We start from the raw sequence: 25,084 nt of genomic DNA on the forward strand, positions 1-25,084 counted from the left end.
TGCTCCCGAGCCAACAGTACGAGTCTCCCTTAGCTCGTATCTAGAATGCTCCCAGGTTTGTTGGTTACCGCACGGAGCAGTTTCACCTCAACCCGTCTCACATAATATGTCGACATATAACACAACTAATATGCATACATATAACCACATCATACTACAGGTAGTCCTACAGATCTACCTAACTGGCATAACAACTAGCATGTAGACAGTCAGACCAACTACAGGTCGCTAAGCATAACCACATCCGATCTACCAGGATACCGATCTAACAGATCATACTAGCATATCACCATCTTATCTACCAGGATGTCGAGCTAACATATCACAATAGTAACTATCTCAAATAACAAATCAAAGGGTCAGCCTTGGTGCCTTAGACCCTTGAGTATAGTGAGGATAACTCACCTTGCAATGCCGGATGGAACCACGAAATCACGCTCCCGAAACACCGCCCCAAATTCCAACACCTATAACCATCAATGATCCAATTCATAAATATCCACTTACCAATTACTCTCAAAAGTCAAATCGGTCAACCCTTGGTTCGAGGTCAAAGTCAACTGTCAAGATCAACAGTCAATGTTGACCTCAACTCGTCGAGTACCCTCAGCTACTCGTCGAGTTCCTTGCATAACTTGCCAACTCGCCGAGTCACCATGCCACTCGCCGAGTCCAAGGCAATCTTCATCAGACTCGCCGAGTTGTTCATCCAACCCGTCGAGTTCATGACCATCTTCATATGACTCGCCGAGTCTACCATGCGACTCGTCAAGTCCCTTCAGTCCTTCATCCATGCAGATGCTTTTTAAGCCATGCCAAGGCTCCATACTGCAGATCCAAGCTCCCAAGGCATGCTTATCACATAAAGTTGCAAACTTTACGTGCATGCAAGGCTCTAATGACTCAAAATGCCAAAACCAAGCTTGAAATGGGGTTTTACACTTAAGGAGGGGTTCATGCTTGCCAAAGCTGATAGCTTTATGGATTTATAAATTAAAGAGAGTTCAGATCTGAAGTTACAACTTCAGATCTAAGCTCATACCCAAGAATAGCTTCATAACCAAGCCAAGAAGCCCTAACTTCATCCAAAGAGGCCTAGAAAGGAATGAGGCCAAGATCATGAATTGATACCTCAAATGAAGCTAGCTGAGATAGACTTCATACCCACAAACATTCTTGCTTCCAACTTGTTGATCTTCAAGCTTCTTGCATCAAGGTCTTCTTTCCAAGCTTGAAATTTAGACTAATATGGAGCACACACACGAATTAGGGTTTCTGGACACTCAAGAGGCCGCAAAGGAACTAAAGGAGGCTAATGATCCCTTAAATAGGGTGCCAAACCCCGGAAATTAGGGTTTCACCCTCCAGCTCCAACTCGTCGATTCACTCTTCCGACTCGGCGAGTTGGTCACTTAAACACGTGGCCCAAACCCGTTGCTACTCGGCGAGTCAGGCAACCAACTTGTCGAGTAGATCTTGAATTCATGAGAATTCATAACCATAAATTGGTATTTGAGAATCAGGGCGTTACAATTCTCCCCCACTTGAACTAGACTTCGTCCTCGAAGTCTGCTGCGGTGAACATCCTCGGATAGTGCTCCTACACTCTGCCTTTGGCTCCCACGTCCACTCGGACCCTCTTTGGTGCTCCCACTGGACCCTTACCAAAGGTACCTCCTTGACCCGCAGAACCTTCACCCCTCTGACCAGAATGGCCACAGGCCTCTCCATATAATCCAGGCGCTCACCAACCTGAATGTCATTCAATGATACTACCGCCTCCTGATCCATGAAGCACTTTCGCAAATGCGAATCGTGAAATTCACTACTAGAAAACAGGCCTTTAAGGACACACAATTTATGGCACACACTGATTTATGATACGCAAAAGTGTGTATTGTAAAAAAAACGTTATCTCTAATAAAATTTGAAGTATTTAGGTCACGCATTTTTGCGTGACCAAGAATTATGTGTCGTTTTATATTTTTTCAGGTGATCGCACGCCTCCTTTGGTAGCTACGAGCGGGAGATGAAAATTCTAAAAATTAGAAATACCGCCTTCCTTCTTATCCCTCATTTTTGTTTCCTTCTTTTCCATAAGCCTTAAGAATGATTCTTTACGCCGCCTCCCTCAAACATCATCAGTGACTCCACCAACATCACCCGCACTTCAGTTTCTAAACCCATGATCGGTTGATTTTTTTTTCCGGCTTCCATCTCCTCCACATTCACGGCCGTCTATACAGATGATGACGGTGATGAGAACTTGGATGAATTTGACTTCCTTTTTCAATTCGATTTCGAACCCTATGTACATCATCATCCTGGAAAAACACTAGCCCATCATCCCTAAAACGCCCAATAGAAAAACCCAGGTCTTTTCAACTATCTTCAATCGACCGCTTCAATGTCTTCAATTTATTTCCTTATCTTCAATCGATCGACTTTTCTTCCATCACCACCGATCCTCTTCTTCATTATTTGATTCCCATGATTGATTCATGAAATTGATTTCATAAATTCTATTTACAAAATGGAATGGGCATTCAGGCATTGGAGAAAGAGTAGGGATCCATGGAGGTTAATTGGCTGGAGCACAGTGTCCTTTATATGTGTTTGCTTAGCATAGTTATCCTTTTACTTGATATCTTCCTTCTTCGCCTTCTATACCTTTTTATATTCTTAGGTTCTTCTGTATCTATGAATATCTATATATGTGGTAGTGGTGATTTTTTTTTAAGATTTCGAATTAATTTTGAGGTTTTTCTATGCTCGGTGATGGCATTGATAGGGATGACAACATTAAAGAGAAGATGCAAGAGGTTATTTGGACTGCGTGGTTCAACTCCTGCCTTCTTGATTGCGAATCTATTTTTCATTTGGTGTGATTATGTGATTATAATATGACAAGGTATCCTCTTGATTTCAGTTGTCTGTTATGCTTTACTCCTGATCGTATTTGTCTTTTTGACTATACAGATAATCATGTAATGTAAACATAGTATAGAGTACAAACATCTGTTTCAGTTTTTGGTGTTTGTAGATAATGAGGAGAGTCAAGTCCTAATGTAGTGATAAAACCTTGAATAGAAGAAAGGGAACAGAATACCCAAAATAAGCATTGTTGCAAGTTGCAGCAAACTAATTAACGTAATACCCAAAATACCCCTCCTTGATAAAATACTCTAATTATTCTTGTTGGTTTCCTGTAAAACCCTTTTGTAGAAAATATGAGACTAAGTAAATGCTTAGAAATTGATAATCCCAATCATTAGGACTTAACTTTCCTCATTATCTACAAACACCAAAAACAAGGTAACCTCTTGATTTCAGTTGTCTGTTATGCTTTACATTACATATATTGATGCATAATAAATAAATATTGCTTCTAAGTTCTAACTTCTAACAAACTACTCTTTGCTCCATGGAGGCAGCCATGGAAGAAATAAGCAAAAAGACGGATACGCCCTTGGATTTGGATCCATTGCTGCTTTTATGATAAGTGATGTAAGCTTCTCATTCATGGACATCCTATTTTTATCAATTTTACATTATCACATCAAAGTTAGTCCTTATTCTTGTCTTGAATGGAATTTTAGGTAATTAACTTTTTTTATTTTATAGAAATAGTAAAATCTTTACCTTTTTTTCTTTGATTTAAAGAGCTAGGCTTTTGAAGCTTTTGAAGCTTTTCTTTGATTTACAGAAATGGTAACAATTTGCTCTATGTGATAACACTATAAAGATATGAAAAGGAATTAATTTGGCCTATTTTTGCAATATGTGATGAGGTTTTATTGTATTACAGGGAATCACACTACTGTTGGAAGCTCTTTCTTCTTTTAAGGGAGTCATTTAGGAGATAGCTTGCTAGTGCAGTTCCTTGAACTCTAAGATGAGCTTCATTATTAATTATTATTAATATAAATTGTTTTCATAATGTTTCAGTAGGGTTGTTGGAGTGCTAGCCAAAAGTTGAGAAATCCATCTATCAGAATCATTTTTCCCACCATTGAGAGGGTAAAAATGCCAAGTTGTGGACTTTTGGCTTCAAAATACATCCTGTGTTTCACACAAGTAGGATCACTAGATGAATTTTGATGATGTATATTTGTCATATTATTTTGTAAATCTATGTATTGAATTAATTTTGCTGTTGAACAGAAAAGTTGCGACAGGTTGAGACATTTGGGTATACTTCATGATGCGGTTCCTCATCATGTTGATAGAGTCGGGCATCCTATGCACGTTAAGGTAATTTAAATAGCAACTTTGAGCATTTCTCTGCCTTAACTTAAACTAGATAGAACTAGCCTTAATAAGAAGATGTTTCTGATGAATTTGCATCACTCATACTCAAAAATAAAATCCACCATTTTTGCTTATGATTTGTTATTCATGTGGTGCGACTGCTACATGTTAGCAATAAATGTAAGTACTAAGTATAGTTATTCTCATTTTTACATATTGGTTTTTGTGAATCTAATGGTTGCAATATTCAAATTTGTAGATCTTGTTTATGTGCATAGTGTCAATCAAAGTAGCTTGGATGTTGTGAAGGTGGGCAACAAGTTCTTGTAGTTCAATTATTATTTGTTGATGACTTTCATCTCTTTCACATTGGATGTATTATATTTGTCTGCTATTGGAATGATTATTTGTATGACATTAACTTTTGTGCAATGGATTGTATTTTTTTGTATATGGTATTTTATTTTCTATTATGAGACATGAAATGCAAATTTAATATGAAAATTAGTAAATAATTTTTTTAAAAAAAAAATTTAAAATTACGATACGCAAAAATGTGTGTCATCTTCAATTATGACATGGCCTTTCTTGACAGCGGCTTTAATGATACACAATGCGTGTCATAAATGAGCGTCGTAAATGTGCGCCGTCTAGAGACGACGCGCAAAAGCGTGTTGTCTCTCGTTATGACAAGGCCTTCCTTGACACGCATTTGCGTGTCGTCTGAGCATTGTACAACACGCATTGCGCGTCATAAAAGGCTGTTTTTCTACTAGGTGAGGCAAATCCCAAACGAACCTTTTAAAAAGGCCTAACATACAAGCCACTTTGCCATCTGACAAAATCCTATGATCCAACGTATCGGAAACTCAACTTTCCCTCTTCCTGAGGCGAACCCTTTGTGCTGACAGGAAAATTGTCCCTCAACATCATACAAAATCAATCCACTGAAACACGAACACTCACGCCTGGCCCAATCAGCCTTGGGCTCGAATGTCGAGCATGCCTACGACGGGTCCAGTCATCCCTAGGATAGAATACCCTCGCATCCTGCACTTGTTTGGCCCATTCAACCCTCGGGTTGGCATACCAAACATATAAGGTCCAATCAATCACAGGGTCCGGTTATCCCTAGGATGGATTATGTAACGCCCGTAGATCCGGGCTAGTCAATTTAGAGATAATAAGGGTCGAAAACGGCTTTTTGACAAAATATTATTTAGAATAAACAATCTTAACCAATCTTTATAATATGTCTCAAGGGTTCCGTACATATAAAGAACGCCGAAATCCGAGTTATAACGAAGAAGTTATGGCCCGTCGAAGTTTTACGGCAAAACCGGCACGGCACCGGGAGACGTAAATAGTGATTTTTTGATAAATGACTTTTTAGCCTTATCGATCCAAATAAAAGTTGTAGTATATGTTAAATCGGTAACATACAAAAAAAAGAACGCCCAAATCTGACTTCGTATGAGGAAGTTATGAATTTTATAAGATTTAGCATAGCAGTGCCCGACCCGAAACTCGAATTTTAGTTCGAGCGGTTTTTGGCCTATGAGACCTAAATGAGAATTGAATATCTCATTAATAGGAACTCAACGGTAAAAAGACAGACGAAAACAGAGTCCGTATGTAGAAGTTATGAATTTTATGCGGATATTTAACAGTATAATCTCCTCGTACTGTTAAATTTAAGATCGGTTGAGAACTAGCCGACGGGGTCAAAATGAAAGTTGTAGATCTTATTTTTACCTACGTGTGAATATAAAGAACGTCAAAAACGGAGGTTGTATGTGAAATTTACGGATTTTAGAAGTCAGAAGTGTGTTGTGCGAAAATGGGTGATGTGGCACAATCTTGGCAATTGCTTTCTCCCAAAGTCTTGCCACTAGATGGTGACATGTGGCACCAAGTTCATCCATTTTCACCCTATAAATAGAACCTCTCCCACCCTCATTTTCTTCACACCTTTTTCATTCTTTCTTCTTTTTACTCTCTCTCTAGAACCTCTCTCTAGCCCCGAAACCCCCCGAAAAAGCCTAGGGAACCTCCCTAGCACGAGGCGGAAGCCCCGGAGTGCTCGACAGCTTCGAGAAGAAGAGCTTTTCAACTCGGGAACGTTGCTCCAAGCAAAGCCCAGTTTTCTATAAAACTCGTTGTAAGTGAGCTACGCCTACGTTATTTTTAATATATCGTTTATTTAATTATAGTAATGTTATTAGGACTTATAATAAGTACTTGGGCTATTATTATGGGTTATATAAGTATTGTTTAATGCTTATATAATAGTAGTAATAGCTAGACTATTAATTAGTCTCGACAAATAATAGACTAAACTCTAGTGGTAATAATACTATGTTTCGTCGAAGGAAATTATTTTTAAGAAGCGAAGCGCTATCTGAGTTCGGAAGCACCATCTTTTCAAGTGAGTGCATAGTCCCTTTCATGAACATGATTTTAATACAAGTATTACTTGAAGTATTAATTATATGTTTATGTGCGAGTTAATTGATGTTGCCTGAAATACGTGTTAAAGAACATACCTGATTATACATGATAATTTAGGATAAAGAGTAAACCTAAATTAATTATGAGGAATATTGGGTAGTATTTTCTTACGAGTACGAGTGAGTTATACTCAGAGAATAGAACTTTAATATATGTCATTAATCCGGGAGCATGGATTAGACATAGTCATCGTCCTCGGTCCGGAAGTATGGATAGGACATAGTCATTCATCGTTAATCCGGGAGAATGGATTTACGCATAAATACTTGTCCCTAATCCGAGAGTATGTAATGGGCACAATTATTAATCCGAGAGCAGGAATTAGATCCGAGATTATGGGTTAAATAAGAGGTAAAATTTAAGTTTTGAGAGTATGGATAGTCTCGTTGTAAGGATTAATGCGGGGGGGGGGGGGGGGGGGTAAGAGTTGCTTATGTATATATGGTGAAATTGTATATTTTGTGAATTCTAAATTATATATATGATATAACATTGTGGGATTGAAATCCCTATGTGCTCACCAAGTTTCCCAACCTGACCCACTCCAGCTTATTTGTATCACAGGTGTCTATATGAAGTTACATTACATGGAGAGATTAAGGAGATGTAAATCACTAGTGATAATGAATGTAAGTTTTGTTTATGCTTATGCTTTTGTATTGACGATGACATCCCAATGGTTTAAAATAAATAAAAAAAATACATTCTTTGGAAATGCTTTGATAACGTATTTATCATGTTTTTCTTGGGAACAAATTCCGCAACATTTTATTAAAAAGGGTACTCTGATTTTTATAAAGCATAAACATAATCGGTCTTTTCTGGCCGTGAAAATGGGGATGTCACAGATTACCCTAGATTGGAATACCTCTATGAACATAACTCGGGTCTACTCATACTTGAGATCCAAGGATCTATCCTTACGTCTCATCCACCATTCTCTGATTCGTCACAACCGAGTGCAACTCCCTCGAATCTTCAACAATACATCCAATCCGAACACGCTCCTACAACAGACATAACCAACACAATCTCTATGCCCACAGCCTATGACTTGAATACCATTACGTGGTCCTCAGCATAGGTCTGGATTGCCTCTGAGCCCACAGCATGAGTCTGGTATGCCCTCCTCGGCCCTCAGCTCATGATTGGAATGCTCCTGATGACCGACCGGCATTATTGTCGTCACTTCAGTTGCCCAACACTCCGACCCTGCGAATATCCACTTTCCTCCGCCACTTGAAGGGCCTAATCGATGCTCCTCTCATCAATGAGCAACATAACGATACAAAAACTACTACCACACATTAATCCCAAGTCATAAACCCACTTTAACTCTTCCTACTACCATATGACGTTTCTCAAGCAAAGTCGAACCTCCTTGGTCCCAACTTGTCTGCCCACAACCCAAACATCGGACACCTCACCGATTACTGAACCAAAACACACACACAAACGACACTCCCACTTGTCTTCCCGAGAAGAAACCAATTGGCTGGACCTGCTTCCACGCCCTGCCACCAACTCCTGCCACCATAATGAATGTTACATGACCCACGTCAACCTCACATCCGACTCGGTCTTTAGTGACCCATCTTCTCCTTACTTTAGACACGGTATGGCTCTATCACAGATGAAACCAACCCAAGACACATCACAATAACTCAAACCGTCATCGACATACCTACCACTATCGGCCAACAAGCACGACACTCATATCTAACCCATATATCACCCCCTTCGGGTTAGGATACCAACATGTCTAATCAATTCAACTATCGAGTCAAAATTCTCAGGGTTTGTTGGCCTACCGCTCCAACCTTACCGCTCCCTTCGAGCCTCCATGCCTACGACTTACAGTCGGCCCGCACCGGGTATCTTAGCCTACTGCATAGAGCAGGACCACCTCAACCCTATCCAAATGCCATAGACGATCATGAGAAAGATCTAACACGATTCCCAGAACTTGAATGATAGGATATTCTAATCCCAAAACTTACTAATACCCATTCGGATCCACCTCCAATCCCCAACTGGAGTATTACCCGATCCAAGAAGACAAAACCTCAGAGACAATCTGAACCGCTGGGATCACCAAGATCCTTAGCACTCTATCTGATCTCTAACAACAACTTCCGATCAAACCAAAATACACTGGAGTCTTCAGCCTATTCCAGCAACATGTTCAATAATTGGGGATAGACCTAATGATTGATATAGCATAGTAGTATACCCAATACCCGCACATAGTTCTACAAACACATACAGGGTCTTCAGCATGACTAGACCGCCTTACCAGGCCTTCAGTCTATCTGGACCACTCTTAGAACCTTCAGTCTAACTGGTATGCCCCACTAGCCTTCATTCTATCTGGGCTACTCTAAACTGTTGAGCACCTCCCTGGACCCCCTTCCTGATGCTCTCTCCCATGCATCGTGTTCTCACCCACTTGGGGCTTCGAACTCCGGATCTACTCTGTGGACTATATCCCCAGCCTAACCCAAGGCCTCATGTCAATCGTCCACCCTCTTGGAAATCTGTGATATATCCCTGTCCAGCATGACCACCACATACGCTAAATAACTCACACTCCTGTGTTGAATGCACTGCTGAGCCCTGGCAGCTAACAAAACCCTCAATATATCAATCCAAAAAACCTTAGAGTCGAGCACACCCTCGACCGAATACTCTAACGGAACTCGATTCTTGACTAAAACTCCAACCTGGTTCCCCAACTTCTGCTATCAAGCACCCAGAAGACGTTTTCTTATGCTGGGGAGTTTTGTCGAACCCCCAATCAACACAACCCTCAAACCAAGCAGCCACTAGAGCCTCCATTCTCCCTATCGGGTTGTGAAACTTATCACCATTTCAAAACCTCTCCCACTTCCGCATCTCATGGTAACCTCCCCCACTTAGATTTAACTAAGCCTTCAAAATACATGAAAATTAGAGGATTCTAAATCCTTCTCACTTCCCAACGATCGATCTGATAACGACCAACTCTTTCCCACTAGTGCTCCATTGCTAGATAATCCCAATCGATCACATACTTCTAAGAACCAGATGAACACTTCTTCAATCCCAGTGAAACCTTCAGCCACTAATGCTTGAACGACCCCACACTCATGTTCCGAAGATCAACAAATAAATGCTCCAACTAACACCTCGGCAACGAACCCCTTCCATTGGCGCTTGAGTCCGTCAATCACTAACGGTTGCTAACCATTGAATCCTGACAATGATGAATAACCCTTCTGTGGGACCCTATCCGCAGGCCTCCCACATAATACCCCCTTTTCCAAAGGTGTACCAAACAAGCTTCCCGCTCTCGGGCTCTAGAAATCATTCTCTTAAGGGTTCACACCCTGACTCTAAATCCAGCTCAAACACCCATAGCTGAACTGCAACAACTAAAACAACATCTACCCTAAACCGAGCTACAAACTACTCCCAAGATATAGTCTACAATCCTAAAAGTGCAATAGATTGCATAACCAATCCTTTCCATCCGATACAAGAGATCCAAGGCAAACCGGTCCTCACAAATATTTATGCCACGTTGACTGTGCTGTGCTTACCGGCGCTGAATAATGTTGCCTATTTCTGCAACCAACTGACCCCGAGCTGGAATACAACCTGATCCTGGGGTCACAAGTCTGCTCACTCCTTCGAGCTCGAAAGAATGAGAAGGCACAATCCTTGTCCTACAAAATGACAATCCAATCCATCAATTAACCATTCCACTTCCAGCTGCAAAATCCCAGTTTAACATAATCACCATTCCTTTCCGGAGTCCCCGCAACACATAATCCGGCCTCGAGCAAACCCCCGAGCCTCAAATCTAGAACTCATAAGCTAGACTCCCCCGCTCAACCCGCTGAAATATAACGAGTACAGATCATCTTCCTGATCCCAGATAACCGCAGCCCTCTACTCGTCAGAATATGTACCAATAACAAGTCCTGGTACTGGAAAAGCTCGTCCAGCTCCTCTCCCTGCCATCGTTACAGTTGTTTAAGTTGTCGCAACAGCCGTCTCAGCAATGGCTGCATAGTGCTCGCCGAAATACTCAGCCATGGCGGTCTTAATAGACCCGACATCTCCGGAAACTGCCCCCGTACAATCTTGATCACCTACTCCCGAATATCTCACTAACACGATCCCCTGAAAATGTTGGCCTATCATGGCTGCCCACTCCCGATCCTAACCTGGATCTGGTCTCAAGATGTCTTGAATATTCCATACCATAACTGGGAACCGCCTCCCAACCCAACCCTAGGGGTTGTGACTTCCTTGATATGTGTATGGGTCATGTGCTTTCAGTAGTACGGGCCCATACTACCTTCCACACCTACCCATATTTGTCTCAAGTATCACCACAACATCCTACCATATACATATACATAGTGAGCGATAAATCCTCACTCCTAAAGGAATGCTAAATATCTCATAACTGGCCTCCCGACCTCTCACTACCCACCCATCCATGAAACTTCCACCAACCCCTGCAGCACTAGTGTATGCTAGACATACATAACGTTGGACCCTATAGACTTTCGAATATCCAATCCTACCCTAAGCCCTAATCAATAAGAACAGAACATAAGGCCATATCAAACATTCTCAGGCTATAAGATCTTAATTATATACAATTGTGATGCATACACAAGAAACTACAATAATGATGTCAGTATCATATAAGGAGAACCCTAGGCTAACAAGCATCATGTAATCAGACAATTCTATCATGCGATTCCTGAAGATCCCTAGCCTAGTACTAGCATGCTGTTCTAACATATCACAATATGAAATAGCCGTATGGTATTTTGGGGTCTACTTACTGGCTTCAGCTGATCGTACACTTCGCACCCTCTTTTACTAATTTTGAAAACCATTTAAAAATCATTTTGAAAATCTTTTCTTGATTTGAGACTAGATTCACACGAGTGTTCCTCCAATTCACTCAAACCAAGGCTCTGATACCAACTTGTCACACCATAAAATTCGAGCAAATTTAAAACTTTTTAAATCATTTGAAACCATTCAATTATTACAATTTGTTTACAAAATAGTTTATACATCAGAGTTCCCAGAAATCATAATCGTCAATCGAGGAAGTGTACGGTCACACCTTCGCCTACCCGCAGCCATCCGTTGAACCTGAAACAATAAACTAAAACTGTAAGCCCGAAAACTTAGTGAGTTACCCCCAAAATACCCATACACACAACCATACACATACAGCAATGAACAACATACTATGGGTCCAGTCAACCACAATATGAGTCTCCCTCAGCTCGTATCGGGAATGCTCCCAAGCCCACAGTACGAGTCTCCCTTAGCTCGTATCTGGAATGCTCCCAGGTTTGTTGGTTACCGCACGGAGCAGTTTCACCTCAACCCATCCCACATAATATGTCGACATATAACACAACTAATACGCATACATATAACCACATCATACTACAGGTAGTCCTACAGATCTACCTAACTGGCATAACAACTAGCATGTAGACAGTCAGACCAACTATAGGTCGCTAAGCATAACCACATCCGATCTACCAGGATACCGATCTAACAGATCATACTAGCATATCACCATCTTATCTACTAGGATGCCGAGCTAACATATCACAATAGTAACTATCTCAAATAACAAATCAAAGGGTCGGCCTTGGTGCCTTAGACCCTTGAGTATAGTGAGGATAACTCACCTTGCAATGCCGGATGGAACCACGAAATCACGCTCCCGAAACACCGCCCCAAACTCCAACACCTATAACCATCAATGATCCAATTCATAAATATCCGCTTACCAATTACTCTCAAAAGTCAAATCGGTCAACCCTTGGTTCGAGGTCAAAGTCAACTGTCAAGATCAACAGTCCATGTTGACCTCAACTCGTCGAGTACCCTCAGCTACTCGTCGAGTTCCTTGCATAACTTGCCAACTCGCCGAGTCACCATGCCACTCGCCGAGTCCAAGGCAATCTTCATCAGACTCACCGAGTTATTCATCCAACCCGTCGAGTTCATGACCATCTTCATATGACTCGCCGAGTCTACCATGCGACTCGTCGAGTCCCTTCAGTCCTTCATCCATGCAGATGCTTTTTAAGCCATGCCAAGGCTCCATACTACAGATCCAAGCTCCCAAGGCATGCTTATCACATAAAGTTGCAAACTTTACGTGCATGCAAGGCTCTAATGACTCAAATTGCCAAAACCAAGCTTGAAATGGGGTTTTACACTTAAGGAGGGGTTCATGCTTGCCAAAGCTGATAGCTTTATGGATTTATAAATTAAAGAGAGTTCAGATCTGAAGTTACAACTTCAGATCTAAGCTCATACCCAAGAATAGCTTCATAACCAAGCCAAGAAGCCCTAACTTCATCCAATGAGGCCTAGAAAGGAATGAGGCCAAGATCATGAATTGATACCTCAAATGAAGCTAGCTGAGATAGACTTCATACCCACAAACATTCTTGCTTCCAACTTGTTGATCTTCAAGCTTCTTGCATCAAGGTCTTCTTTCCAAGCTTGAAATTTAGACTAATATGGAGCACACACACGAATTAGGGTTTCTGGACACTCAAGAGGCCGCAAAGGAACTAAAGGAGGCTAATGATCCCTTAAATAGGGTGCCAAACCCCGGAAATTAGGGTTTCACCCTCCAACTCCAACTCGTCGAGTCACTCTTCCGACTCGGCAAGTTGGTCACTTAAACACGTTGCCCAAACCCGTTGCTACTCGACGAGTCAGGCAACCAACTCGTCGAGTATATCTTGAATTCATGAGAATTCATAACCATAAATTGGTATTCGAGAATCGGGGCGTTACAGAACATCATATATTTTTTCAATTTTGTTCAATGTTAAGCATTTCCATTTGAAATCATATAATTTTTTTTTTACATTTGAAATCGTATAAATACATTTTTTCAAACCATTTTCTATTAGAAACGTGTTCAAACAATTTTCCAATTTATACGGTTTCAAATGTAATATATATATATATATATATATATATATATATATATATATATATATATATATATATATATATATATATATACACACACACACACGGTTTCAAACGGAATCTTTTACATTTGAAACCGTATAAATATATTTTTTTTCATTTAAAAAGCATATTTTTTGTATAATTAAAGGTTTTTTTACATTCAAATCATAATGTTATGTATAAATATGTATTAATTATATTATAAATGTATTTTTCATGTATTTGATTATGTGGCACGTGACATAATGATGGAGTAACATAAAACGATATTTGGAATAATCTAAGAAAACTAAATTTAGACTTCATGTAAAATCTAAAATTCAGAAACATAAAATACATTGTTTTGTTTGATGTTCTTTGAAACAAGATTTTTGCATAATAATGTTAAGTGAAGACAGAAATACTTCGGCATTAACCAAAAATTACGAATATATATACAACGAACGGTCCCACCTTGGTAATTAAAGCGACCTTCGAACTCTCGTGTTTCCGAGATTAATATATACATAACATAGTGGTTTGAATGTAAGCAAAACATTGTATTTATACAAAAATATGGTTTTTAAATGAAAAAATGTATTTATACAGTTTCAAATGTAAATATATATATATATATATATATATATATATATATATATATATATATATATATATATATATATATACCGTTTCAAATGAAAAATGGTCAACATTGAACCAAATTGGAAAAATGATTTCAATTTGGAACAAAAAAATGGAGTTTCAAAATTGAAAAAAAAAAATTAAAATCTTAATGTTAAAATTGAAAAGGTGAAAACTTAATGTATTTTGTAAAATAAATCAATTTTAACAAGTCAGCGAACTGGCACATCATCATATCATGTCAGCAGACAACCGTGTTGACCGGTTAAATGGTCAGAATTGTAATAAATTGAAAAACATTATCAAGTTTTAGACAAAAAATATCAAATTAGAATTTCAATGTAAATGTAATGACTTTTGTGTTGTTTACCCTTTAAAAATATATTAATATATAATTGTTTTTAACTTTTATAAGAACTTCTCCTGTTAAAGATGTTCTAAATAAAAAATTTTGGATTTTGAACTTTATCATAACATTCGAAGTATGAATACCTTTTCTAGACTACTATTGGGATCTCTAATTTCCACATATTAAAAGTTGGATTTATTAAAATTTGATTGATTTTCTCCTTGTTTGCTATACTTCATTTATTCTGTCCAAATTCATATAACTTAGTTCATAAGTATGTGCATCGAGGTCTTCGATATATGTTTAATTGAATGTGAAGGTCTGAAGGAGATGTTGAAAACTTGAAATTGATTTTATATTATTTTTGATTGCCATCATCTCATGTGCTTGCCCATACAGTTATTGTCAAAATTAAAATAAACAAATAAATAAATAAAATACGCCATCTCTACTTCCAATAACCGATCTTACTATCAATTATCAACATATGTATTATAGCTACACAAATACTTGTGCGCTGTGTAAAAAGAAATAAATATATGATTTTATATTAAATTAAAAAATTTATGTATTTTTTTTAACCTCAGTAAAATTTCTTAATTCTCTCATACAAATTGAAACCAACATACATACAAATTGAAAAAAAAAAAAAAAAAAGAGAAACTACCAACCTCTTATCACGACTCACGAGTTGAAGAGACCGGCGGGGGAAATGAACGTGATATTATATTCAGTGAAAAGAAAATGTTCAGCACTACATTTTTTAATTTAAAAATACATTATTTTATTTTTAGTTTTTTTTTTTTTTTAATATTCCAAGTTTTTTTATAGGAAACAAATTAATGAGATTGATTTTGGTTCATGCTTCTTATGAACTTTACATAATAATATTTTTATAATTGGATATTATTAAAAACAAAATCTAGCCTAATTTTTGAAATTTTTTACAAGAAAAAAAAAATTACAATAGCCAAGAAAATGGGCCATATTGGGCTGCGATTTCCTTGTTTTGGGCTACGATACATACGAAGATGGATACCAGAAACATGAATCGGACTTCGGCCCAAAGCTTTTGGTAGCCCACCAACAAGGAGCCCAACAAAGACCAGCAACCCACGAGCAAGACTCAACGAGTCGTGGGGGAAAACAGTTGACATGAAGTTGCAATTTGTATATACATGAGGGACCATTTCTGTAATATAATCTCTAAAGTTTAACTAAAATACAATTTTTTTGGCAGATTAGAAAATAATAAAAAGTGCATAGTTTTAGCCGCAAACAGATTCATATTCCTGGGCACAAAACAAATTCTGTGGCGGACTCATCTTCGTGCTTTCCGCCCAGCCATCACCATTTCTGTGAATCTCAGAGCTTCTTCTCCGCATTGGCAATGGAGGCTTCAGCCCTTTTCTCTACTGCCTTCTCACCACCTTCCATTCATCTTCGATCTCGTATTCTCACTAAATCTCGACCCCATGTTTTCCCCACTAAAAAAACCAGTTTCCATCCCCTCCTCCGATCACCACCACCCGTCGCCACCAACGCTCGCCGCCTCTTCTTCACCACCACCTCCAAACCCTCCCTCTTCACTTCCCTTCCAAAACCCCTCAAACCCATCTCAGCAGCATCAACTAGTGTGAGCTCAATCGCCGAACCAAAGAAAACCCAATTACAAGGCGCAAAAATCGTACCCTTAGCACTTTCAATCGCGATCGGTCTACTAGTGCGTTTCGTTGTCCCAAAACCAGTTGAAGTCACTGCACAAGCATGGCAACTCCTCTCGATTTTCGTCTCAACCATTGCCGGACTTGTTCTCTCTCCGTTACCCGTCGGCGCCTGGGCTCTTTTAGGTCTGACCACCACCATTATTACCAAAACCCTTACATTCACCACGGCGTTTAGCGCCTTCACCAACGAAGTCATTTGGTTGATTGTGATTTCTTTCTTCTTTGCTCGTGGGTTTGTTAAGACCGGATTAGGGGATCGAATTGCGACCTATTTCGTGAAATGGTTAGGGAAAAGTACACTGGGTTTGTCTTATGGATTAACTTTGAGCGAGGCTTTGATTGCTCCGGCGATGCCCAGTACCACCGCCAGGGCCGGCGGAGTGTTCTTACCCATTATTAAGTCCTTATCACTGTCAGCTGGGAGTAAACCCAACGATCCATCTTCAAGAAAACTCGGTTCATATCTTATTCAGTCTCAATTCCAGGTTAGCTCAGCCCTAAAATTTTCAATTCGAGTGCATTTTATTTGCATTTTGGTTTACTAATTTCGCTCAGCTTCATACATTTGTCATCGATGAAAGTAATATGATTAAAATACATTAATTTGATTCATCTAGTCACTAATGGCCATGAGATTTGCAGTAAGATTACACAATTTGAATTTTAAAATTGAAGAATTGATGCAGAAAACTAATGATCTTTGCACCCAGTGATTAACCTCATTTGTTAATTATGCTTATTATTTAATTTCATGGGTCCATATTCAATGTCGTGAGGATAAATGGAGTCTTCTAGACAAATGGAATTTTTTACAAGTTGTCATTAAATTACATCTTTATGTGCATTAAGTATGGCCTCTAATGGAGCTAGAGGGCAAGTTTTAATTTATTAAGTTAATTGATTACTAGTATGGTCAACTTTAAGTAGAGGTCTTGTTTAATATTCGAAATATGAAATTTTTTGATTTTTCATATTTTATTGCCTTGGACTTGTGGTTTGCTTTTAGAATTATATAAATATTTCATTCCTAGAATTACTTATTTCTTCCTATTACAACATTGTACCTTGAAAAATATACCCAATTGTAGCAATCTCATCTTAATACAAAGCAACTTTCACTATTACAATAAGAAAAAAATCAAAATTACAGTGCTATATTTGGGTAGATTTTCCAAACTACAATGCCTAACAAGAAATAAAATGTTGTTATAGAAAGAAACAAAAGTAGGATACTAGAGTCTATAACACACAAATATACAAACATACATTAATATTTCTTGCATTTAACCCAAAATAAACGAGCACAAAACTAGGGTTTAATGAGGAAAGCCTCATTTCCTTGACTTTCTGTATTAAAGTCAAAAAGAAACACCTATATATAGCTTATGATATCAACTAGAAGGACAAAATGTTTGCTATTTTGATGAATTTGTTGATATAATTAAAAATTTTATTTAACAGAGTGCGGGAAATTCTAGTGCTCTTTTTCTAACTGCTGCAGCACAAAATCTTTTGTGTCTAAAATTGGCTGAGGAGCTTGGATTAGTGATTGCAAGTCCATGGGTTTCATGGTTCAAGGCTGCAAGTTTGCCTGCTTTTGTTTCACTTTTACTTACTCCATACATTTTGTACAAAATCTACCCTCCAGAAACAAAAGATACACCAGAGGCCCCTGCCATGGCTGCAAAAAGGCTTGAAGCCATGGGTCCTGTCACAACTAATGAATGGGTCATGATTGGCACCATGATTCTTGCAGTGTCTCTATGGGTACTTGGGTACGTAATTTCTTTATTTTAGTCTTTTAACATTTTTCATTATGTGGGTCATGGTTATATATAATATACACGAGAAGAAATGGTCCCCTTTTGCTAAAAAAAGTGAATATGGTTGAAAAGATTGTAATGTAAAAGAATAAGGGTTAAAATGGTGAGAAATCGCAACCTACTTAATCATGATTTGTTTATTATAGCATCCTACATTCATTTTTTGTCTATTACAACATTTGTACTTTGAAAAATCTACCTACTTATAGCAATGAAATCCAATTACAAAGAAATTTCCATTTTCTGTAATTGGATAAAACTTTCAATGTACAACGATCCAACAAGAAAAAGAAATTGGAAGTAGAATACTATAATTTGGTAGATTTCCTACGTACAATGCATAAAAAATCATAACAACAATGTTGTAATATAAACAAAAGAACATTGCTATTTCTTGCATCTAGCCCAAAAATCAAAACATAAATCGTTGTGACTCTACTACATTACATACCCTAAAAGAATTAGATATAATAGCATATACCCTTGTGGAAAACACCACGGGACCCACAAAATGATATAAACAAATACAAATATATGTAACATGGTTTTGTTTTCTAGGGACAAAATTGGAATACCAAGTGTAGTCACCGCAATGTTGGGATTATCGGTATTGTTATTATTAGGAGTACTCGAATGGGACGACTGCTTAAGTGAGAAATCGGCGTGGGACACTTTGACTTGGTTTGCAGTTCTTGTGGGCATGGCGGGTCAATTAACAAATCTTGGAATAGTGACATGGATGTCTAGTTGTGTAGCTAGGTTCCTTCAATCTTTCTCTTTAAGTTGGCCCGCAGCATTTGGTGTTCTTCAAGGAGCTTACTTTTTAATCCACTACATGTTTGCGAGTCAAACGGGTCATGTGGGTGCCTTGTACTCTGCTTTTCTTGCTATGCATTTGGCGGCCGGAGTCCCCGGTGTGTTGGCGGCACTTGCTTTGGCTTACAATACGAATTTGTTTGGTGCTCAAACTCATTATAGCAGTGGTCAAGCCGCGGTTTACTTTGGAGGTTTGTTCACTTTCTTTCTCTTAAATTGTTTTCTTTGTGGATGTCGTTTGACTTTTTTTGAGGTCAAATAAAATATTTTAAAAGAAAACTTGAGCAATCATTGAAGTGTGGGAGTTTCAGTTTCAATGTCTGGTTGGTTGGGTAGTGGGGCCCTTATGTCAGCCACGTTTTATGTACCTGATTTATATCTCGCATGATGATAACCAATTTGTGGAAACATTTTACTTTCATTTCTTTTAAGTACGATATTGGCCTTAATAAGAAAAAAAAAAATCGAAAGTAGAATGTTGTAATAGAAAGAAGTGAAAGTGCATTGCTATTTCTTGCATTTAGGTAATTGGAACTAACTTTGTTTGTTTTGTTCTGTTTTGTCAACAGCGGGATATGTGGACCTCCCTGATGTATTTAGAATTGGATTCATTATGGCTTGTATCAATGCGGTGATTTGGACGGTTGTTGGCGGTGCATGGTGGAAGTTTTTGGGGTTGTACTGATTCTTGAGTACTTCCATGTAAGTAGAAGACATCTTTCATTTCCGATAACACCCTTCATTCGCGATAGGGTTTTGAGCACTAAAGAAAACCTCACTAATTTTGTACTTTTGGGTTTTGACATTTTGGTATCAACAATGAACGTATGTAACAAAGACTTATTTGAGAAAGTCAGATTGATTGTTGAGTTGTGGATTTGTAGTTGCATAAAATGCATTTGTTATATTGTGTTTGACATGCGTTGGACTGAGATTCATGTCAGTGAGACGAAAATTGCAATTATTTGTCACATCCGGAACAAAATAGGACCAAAAAATTGTAATTCATTATTCGTCCAACTGAAAGGTGAAACAAAATGAGAAAGATTTGCTATTGATATATCGTATATGTAAAAAAATATATATAAATATTCTCATAAAAATAGCCCTAAAAAATTTGTTTAGTTTAATAATGTTCCTTGTAACAAAGGAAAAGGTAGCCTTCATATGTTGGGATGGATGGTTTGTTTATGGTCTTGGTTTGTGTGAAGTCTAGCACACATATGGGCATATAGGAGGATAATGAAGTGATAAGGTGTCTCTTGGACAGATAGAAGGCCATTAGCAAAGAAGAGCAAGATCTTTTTGTCAAGAGTGAAAATGGATAAAGGAAGAGCAGTGTACAAGTTTTACTTCAAAGGGTATAAGCTATAGTAGCATTGTTGGTCTGTATTTGGGAATTGGTGGGAATGGTACTCAAATGCGTGGCAAACATAGTACATATATCTTGCCACCTTGTTTCATGATTATAACTTATAAGTTTACATCAAATAATTTGAACCCATGTGATCATGACTTTTAAATGAAATATCGTTATATCCTATGAGTAAAATATGTAATATTGATAACATGACAAATTACCCCTCACTGCCTCACATTACATCAATTAAATATTTGTTTATGCAACAATTTTTATTTAATTACTAATTTAGGCGAACAGTTTTCAATTAAACATTTTTTTTTCTTCAACGATATTTATATTTACCTATTTATACATCCAAAACAAAATAAAAATCACTATCAAAGTTGACCTCGACGTGGGTATTTGGCAACATGCAAATCGAAGTTATGATTCTCCACGTGCAAATGTTTTTAAACAGCCTCCATTATTTTATATTAATTAATTCGCTTTTGGTGGTTTAGAAATTAGCAAAATCAATTAACTGAAAATTAAAATTTTATTTTATACTACTAATATACCTCTACAATTTTTTTTACTAGCATCATATATATTTAATAGCATCTATACTTAATTTCACAGACAATAAAATTTTTTCATTTTCTATCACCTGGTACATCTACATAACCACATACGCCAGATTCTGAGATTCATATGGTTATCGTCGAACTTCATCAAGAGATTTTAAGCTTCTTAAGGATCTGTTCTTCTTGCTTGGCATCTGAACCATTAGTCAAGGACTTTTTTTGTTTAATTTAAAAATAATATCAATGTATTATAACTTATAAGCTATAAGAGAATTTAAAATAAAAAATAAATAAATAAATAAATAAAAGGATACATTCTTGATCAGGGTTATGAGTGAAATTGGAGTGCAATGCATTCCCAACACTATCAACAATGGCCGATGTTGTCATAGATGACTCGATACATAAGATCGCTGTGATGGCATCTAATCGAGTCACTTCGTTTCTAAACATCAATCGTGCATGTGCTACAATCATGATACGTCAATACACAGTACACAATACACAGTACGCAGTATACAGTATAAAAGATTTACCTTGAGCAAGTCGAATTAAACTCTCAAGCATTCGGACAGTAGTCCTTGCTGCATTTTCAGTTGCAATGCTTCTTTGAAGTTGGTAATATCTCGAAATAACATTTTCCGCCTCTTTCGATAGAGTTGGTCTAAAATACCCTTTTACAAAATGTATATAACTGCAACATGGTGTCAAGAGTTAAAAATGCTCCCCATTAAGTTCTAATTATTTACAAATCTGCCATCCTACCTTCTGAGAGTGGAAAGAGGCCACATCTTATCAAGATCTTCATGACATTTATTTTTCTCTGATTCTGCCTGAAATAAAGACCAGATTCAGTCATATGTACGAATGAAGAACAGGGTGCACACAACATCAAGTGGTCTAGCATGTACCTGATCAAGAATATGATCCGAGACAACTTTATCCCATTCGGGATTTTTGGTGTCCAAGAGAACAAGAACTATGTCAAATCTGCTTATTAAAGGCCCAGATAACGTTGTGTTCACAGATAAAGCTGAATTTTGTCAAGAAACAAATTATATTTTGTGACATAATAAAGGGAAAATTAATAATACTATATAATAGTATTCCAAGAAATGATACATTGATTAGGATCATATTGGCCTTTGGGATTTGTTGCGCCAAAGACTATAGTTTTTGTACTCAGAGTGGTTACAAGACCTGCCTGGAAATTAAATAGTTTTTCAATATAAATGACAGGGATCGAAATTGTAGTTTTTTAAAAGATAAAGGGTATATTGGATAATGTATACCTTAGCAATACTTATAGTCTGCTGCTCCATTGCCTCATGTATAGTCGCTCTATCATGTTCCCTCATGCTTCATATAAAGATTACAAAAACATCTTATTTTTTACTTCTTTATTTTAAAAAATTACTTTTTTTTTAAAATATTGTACTACCTATCGAATTCATCAATGCAACATAGTCCACCATCAGCTAAAACAAGGGCCCCAGCTTCCAGCATCCATTCACCTACAAGTTCCTTGGATTGAATTATGGGGCATTCCATTCCATCAGGTAAAACAAACAGCTTTTTTTTCAGTTCCAGTGGAATCAGCGATTCCATTCCGATTCCATCCTACCAAAGGAACAAGTCTAACCTCCATCTTTGACTGCTGTGACAGTCAATCCAGCACTAGTGCTTCCCAATCCAGTAGTAATAACAGATCTTTTACTCAACTTAGCAGCAAATTTCAAAAACTGAGACTTTCCTGTTCCTGAAAACTTACATAGTTAAATAAAGGGCAAATTCCCTTAAATAAACTCAATAAATTTTGAAAAATTTAATTCAAGAAAATAGAAACTTGGCATCACCTGGATCACCAACAAGAAGAAGATGGGATTCGCCTCTAACTTTTGTCCCTGAACCATCAACATGTTGTACTCCTCCAATAAGTGTCAATGTAACTACATTAAACAATACTTGTCTTCATAACTATTTAATCTTAACTTTTTAGGTTAAAATTAGAAAAGTTACCTTTTTAGGTTAAAATTAGGAAAAGTTACCTGCTAGCTTTACAGTGAAGAGCCCATAAACTTGTGGACAAATAGCCCGTAGAATGGCATTTCTACCTGTTATTTTATCTATCAATAAGGTATATATGTATATGATAATAGATGATTACCATAAAAAAAAAAAAAAAAAAAAAAAAAAAAAAAAAAAAAAAAAAAAAACTCACCTTTTAAAGGAGTATCTTTGAAATCTGACCAAAAGTTTTCGAATTTCTGAATAACATCATCAGGGATTTCAATATCCAACTTTATCTCATTTATTCGCCTAAAGCAACAAAACCCAAGTTTAAAAAAAAAAAAAAAAAAAAAAGAAAGATAATATGCCTATTAATTAGTACCTCACATAATTGGCCACAAATACAGGTTCAAGGTCACAGCGAACATCCTTCAAATCTGGTGACCATTTAGCTGTCAAAACTCCTGTGACAATAACATCATCTGCAGATAAACTTATAAATAATTAGACTCCAAAATTCATCCTGCAAAATATAAAAAGATTACATGATACCTCCAGCTTTAACAATGTCAACAAGATCATCCTGCAAAATAACAGGAATTGAACGTGGGATTGCCCCAACACCCAAAACTTGAGTGCTTTCTTGAATCTTTATCTCCTGGTAATCATGACACACTTTGTTGCCTTCTAGAAGCTGGAAACTTGTGCTTTCACAGAATTTTGGCTTCTGTAAAGATAACAAAAAAATATAGGTGGCAAATTTGTAATTTTGTATACACTTACTGGAACAGGTAAAGAGTGAAAATCAAAAATGACCTGAAAGGGGCAAAAAATGGGCTTGGGTATGGAATTTCTGCTTTCAAGCTCAGGATGAACTTTAAACCTGCAAATCAAATAATCAAGTTTGTATTGTATTTAAAGATAATAATGTTTTATAGCTATGGAAAAGAGCAGTTTAATGAAAAGCAACCTCTTTTTACATTTCCTGCATTCATATTCCCTTTCCCCTTCTATCATCTTAATCGAACCAGACCTAATTACTGTTCCTTTCAGAGTGAGAAGAACACCTCGATGCTTCACACGAACACGTCCAATGCTAGGACATAATTCTGCATAATAAGAAACTGTAAGATTCATGAAGTAAACAGAAAGCTTATTGAAAAAGGGAATTTTACCAGGATTATCAAGCATAGGACCACGGATTTCAATCCTAACATGCACAAATTCCTTGATAGTTGGAGGTGGACGTTCCAGACCTTCCTTATAACTTTCATTCTCCCAAATTTTCTTAGTCTGTTCATACATGATTTCCTAAATCCAAAACACTTATGACTTTCATGCACATGTATTAACTACAATGGAAGATTGTTATGGAAGAGAAATGAAACCTGAGCCAATTTTGCTGCTTCGTCGAATAAAGGCAAGTACTTTGTTGGTTCGAAAAGGATTTCATGAGCAAGCGGAGAATCATGCTCCATCACTTCAGCAAAACTGGTAGCAAAAACGAGAGAAAAAATCAATTGAGATTCGTGATTGAACAGGCTCCATAAACTATAATATCCATTGTCCCCAATAAACAGAGTTTAGTCTTTTCTGTTTTAAAACTTCAAGTCTAAGACTGTAGCTTCTTTTGGGATACGTACTCTACATAGAGGGGGTAATGAAGGCGATGGTCGGAGGAGTGAAGGATCGATTGAAGCTGATCGGAGTGATATTCCGTCAAGAAATCCGATAGGGTTTTCTTTGATCCGTCGTCGTCGTCCATTTCAACAACTAATTCGATACCACCGGAGGACCACTTGAAGAAGGTACGCCGGAGAGCTAAGGGGTTTCAATGGATTTGGCGGGAAAGAGGTGCGCGAGGCAATTTAGTGATGGAAGGGCAAAGAAGGAATATCGACATAAGTGATCACTTTTTATTTTTGTATCAACTAAAATTGCCTTATTTTTTGTCAATTTTTAAAAAATGACCTAATTGTCCGGAACATGTCATTCAAGACACAAATTCGAATGGTCACAAGCGG

General features: G+C 37.5%; 2 protein-coding genes and 1 long non-coding RNA gene across 4 annotated transcripts; 2 read left to right on the plus strand and 1 right to left on the minus strand.

Moving 5' to 3' along the window:
* The first annotated feature begins 3,428 nt into the window (after nt 1-3,428).
* On the plus strand, nt 3,429-4,236 carry LOC128128374 (uncharacterized). The gene is made up of 3 exons (XR_008226211.1): nt 3,429-3,507; nt 3,809-4,077; nt 4,165-4,236. It is a non-coding gene; the product is annotated as an uncharacterized LOC128128374 (long non-coding RNA).
* Nucleotides 4,237-16,018: 11,782 nt separating this feature from the next.
* LOC111899038 (dicarboxylate transporter 2.1, chloroplastic) lies at nt 16,019-20,001 on the plus strand. The gene is made up of 4 exons (XM_023894920.3): nt 16,019-16,970; nt 17,947-18,260; nt 18,867-19,315; nt 19,694-20,001. The coding sequence occupies exons 1-4, from the start codon at nt 16,149-16,151 to the stop codon at nt 19,807-19,809; spliced, it is 1,701 nt and encodes a 566-aa protein (XP_023750688.1). The 5' UTR covers nt 16,019-16,148; the 3' UTR covers nt 19,810-20,001.
* A 972-nt stretch (nt 20,002-20,973) lies between these two features.
* On the minus strand, nt 20,974-24,952 carry LOC111899088 (probable DNA helicase MCM9). 2 transcript variants are annotated; one of them, XM_042898540.2, is made up of 19 exons: nt 24,704-24,952; nt 24,449-24,551; nt 24,236-24,371; nt 24,031-24,169; nt 23,877-23,943; nt 23,613-23,787; nt 23,443-23,542; nt 23,272-23,369; nt 23,099-23,164; nt 22,907-22,999; nt 22,693-22,803; nt 22,492-22,564; nt 22,343-22,409; nt 22,173-22,254; nt 21,962-22,083; nt 21,816-21,883; nt 21,587-21,744; nt 21,365-21,517; nt 20,974-21,244 (listed from the first exon to the last, which is right to left on the minus strand). In XM_042898540.2, exons 1-19 carry the CDS (start codon nt 24,823-24,825, stop codon nt 21,198-21,200), a joined length of 1,980 nt encoding a protein of 659 aa, XP_042754474.1. In that variant the 5' UTR covers nt 24,826-24,952; the 3' UTR covers nt 20,974-21,197. The 2 variants fall into 2 exon arrangements, with proteins under 2 accessions (XP_042754474.1, XP_023750740.1); XM_023894972.3 differs by having other exon boundaries at nt 22,693-22,809.
* Between the last annotated feature and the right edge of the window lie 132 nt (nt 24,953-25,084).

Source organism: Lactuca sativa, chromosome 9 (assembly GCF_002870075.4).
Source record: "Lactuca sativa cultivar Salinas chromosome 9, Lsat_Salinas_v11, whole genome shotgun sequence".
Taxonomy (NCBI): Eukaryota; Viridiplantae; Streptophyta; class Magnoliopsida; order Asterales; family Asteraceae; genus Lactuca; species Lactuca sativa.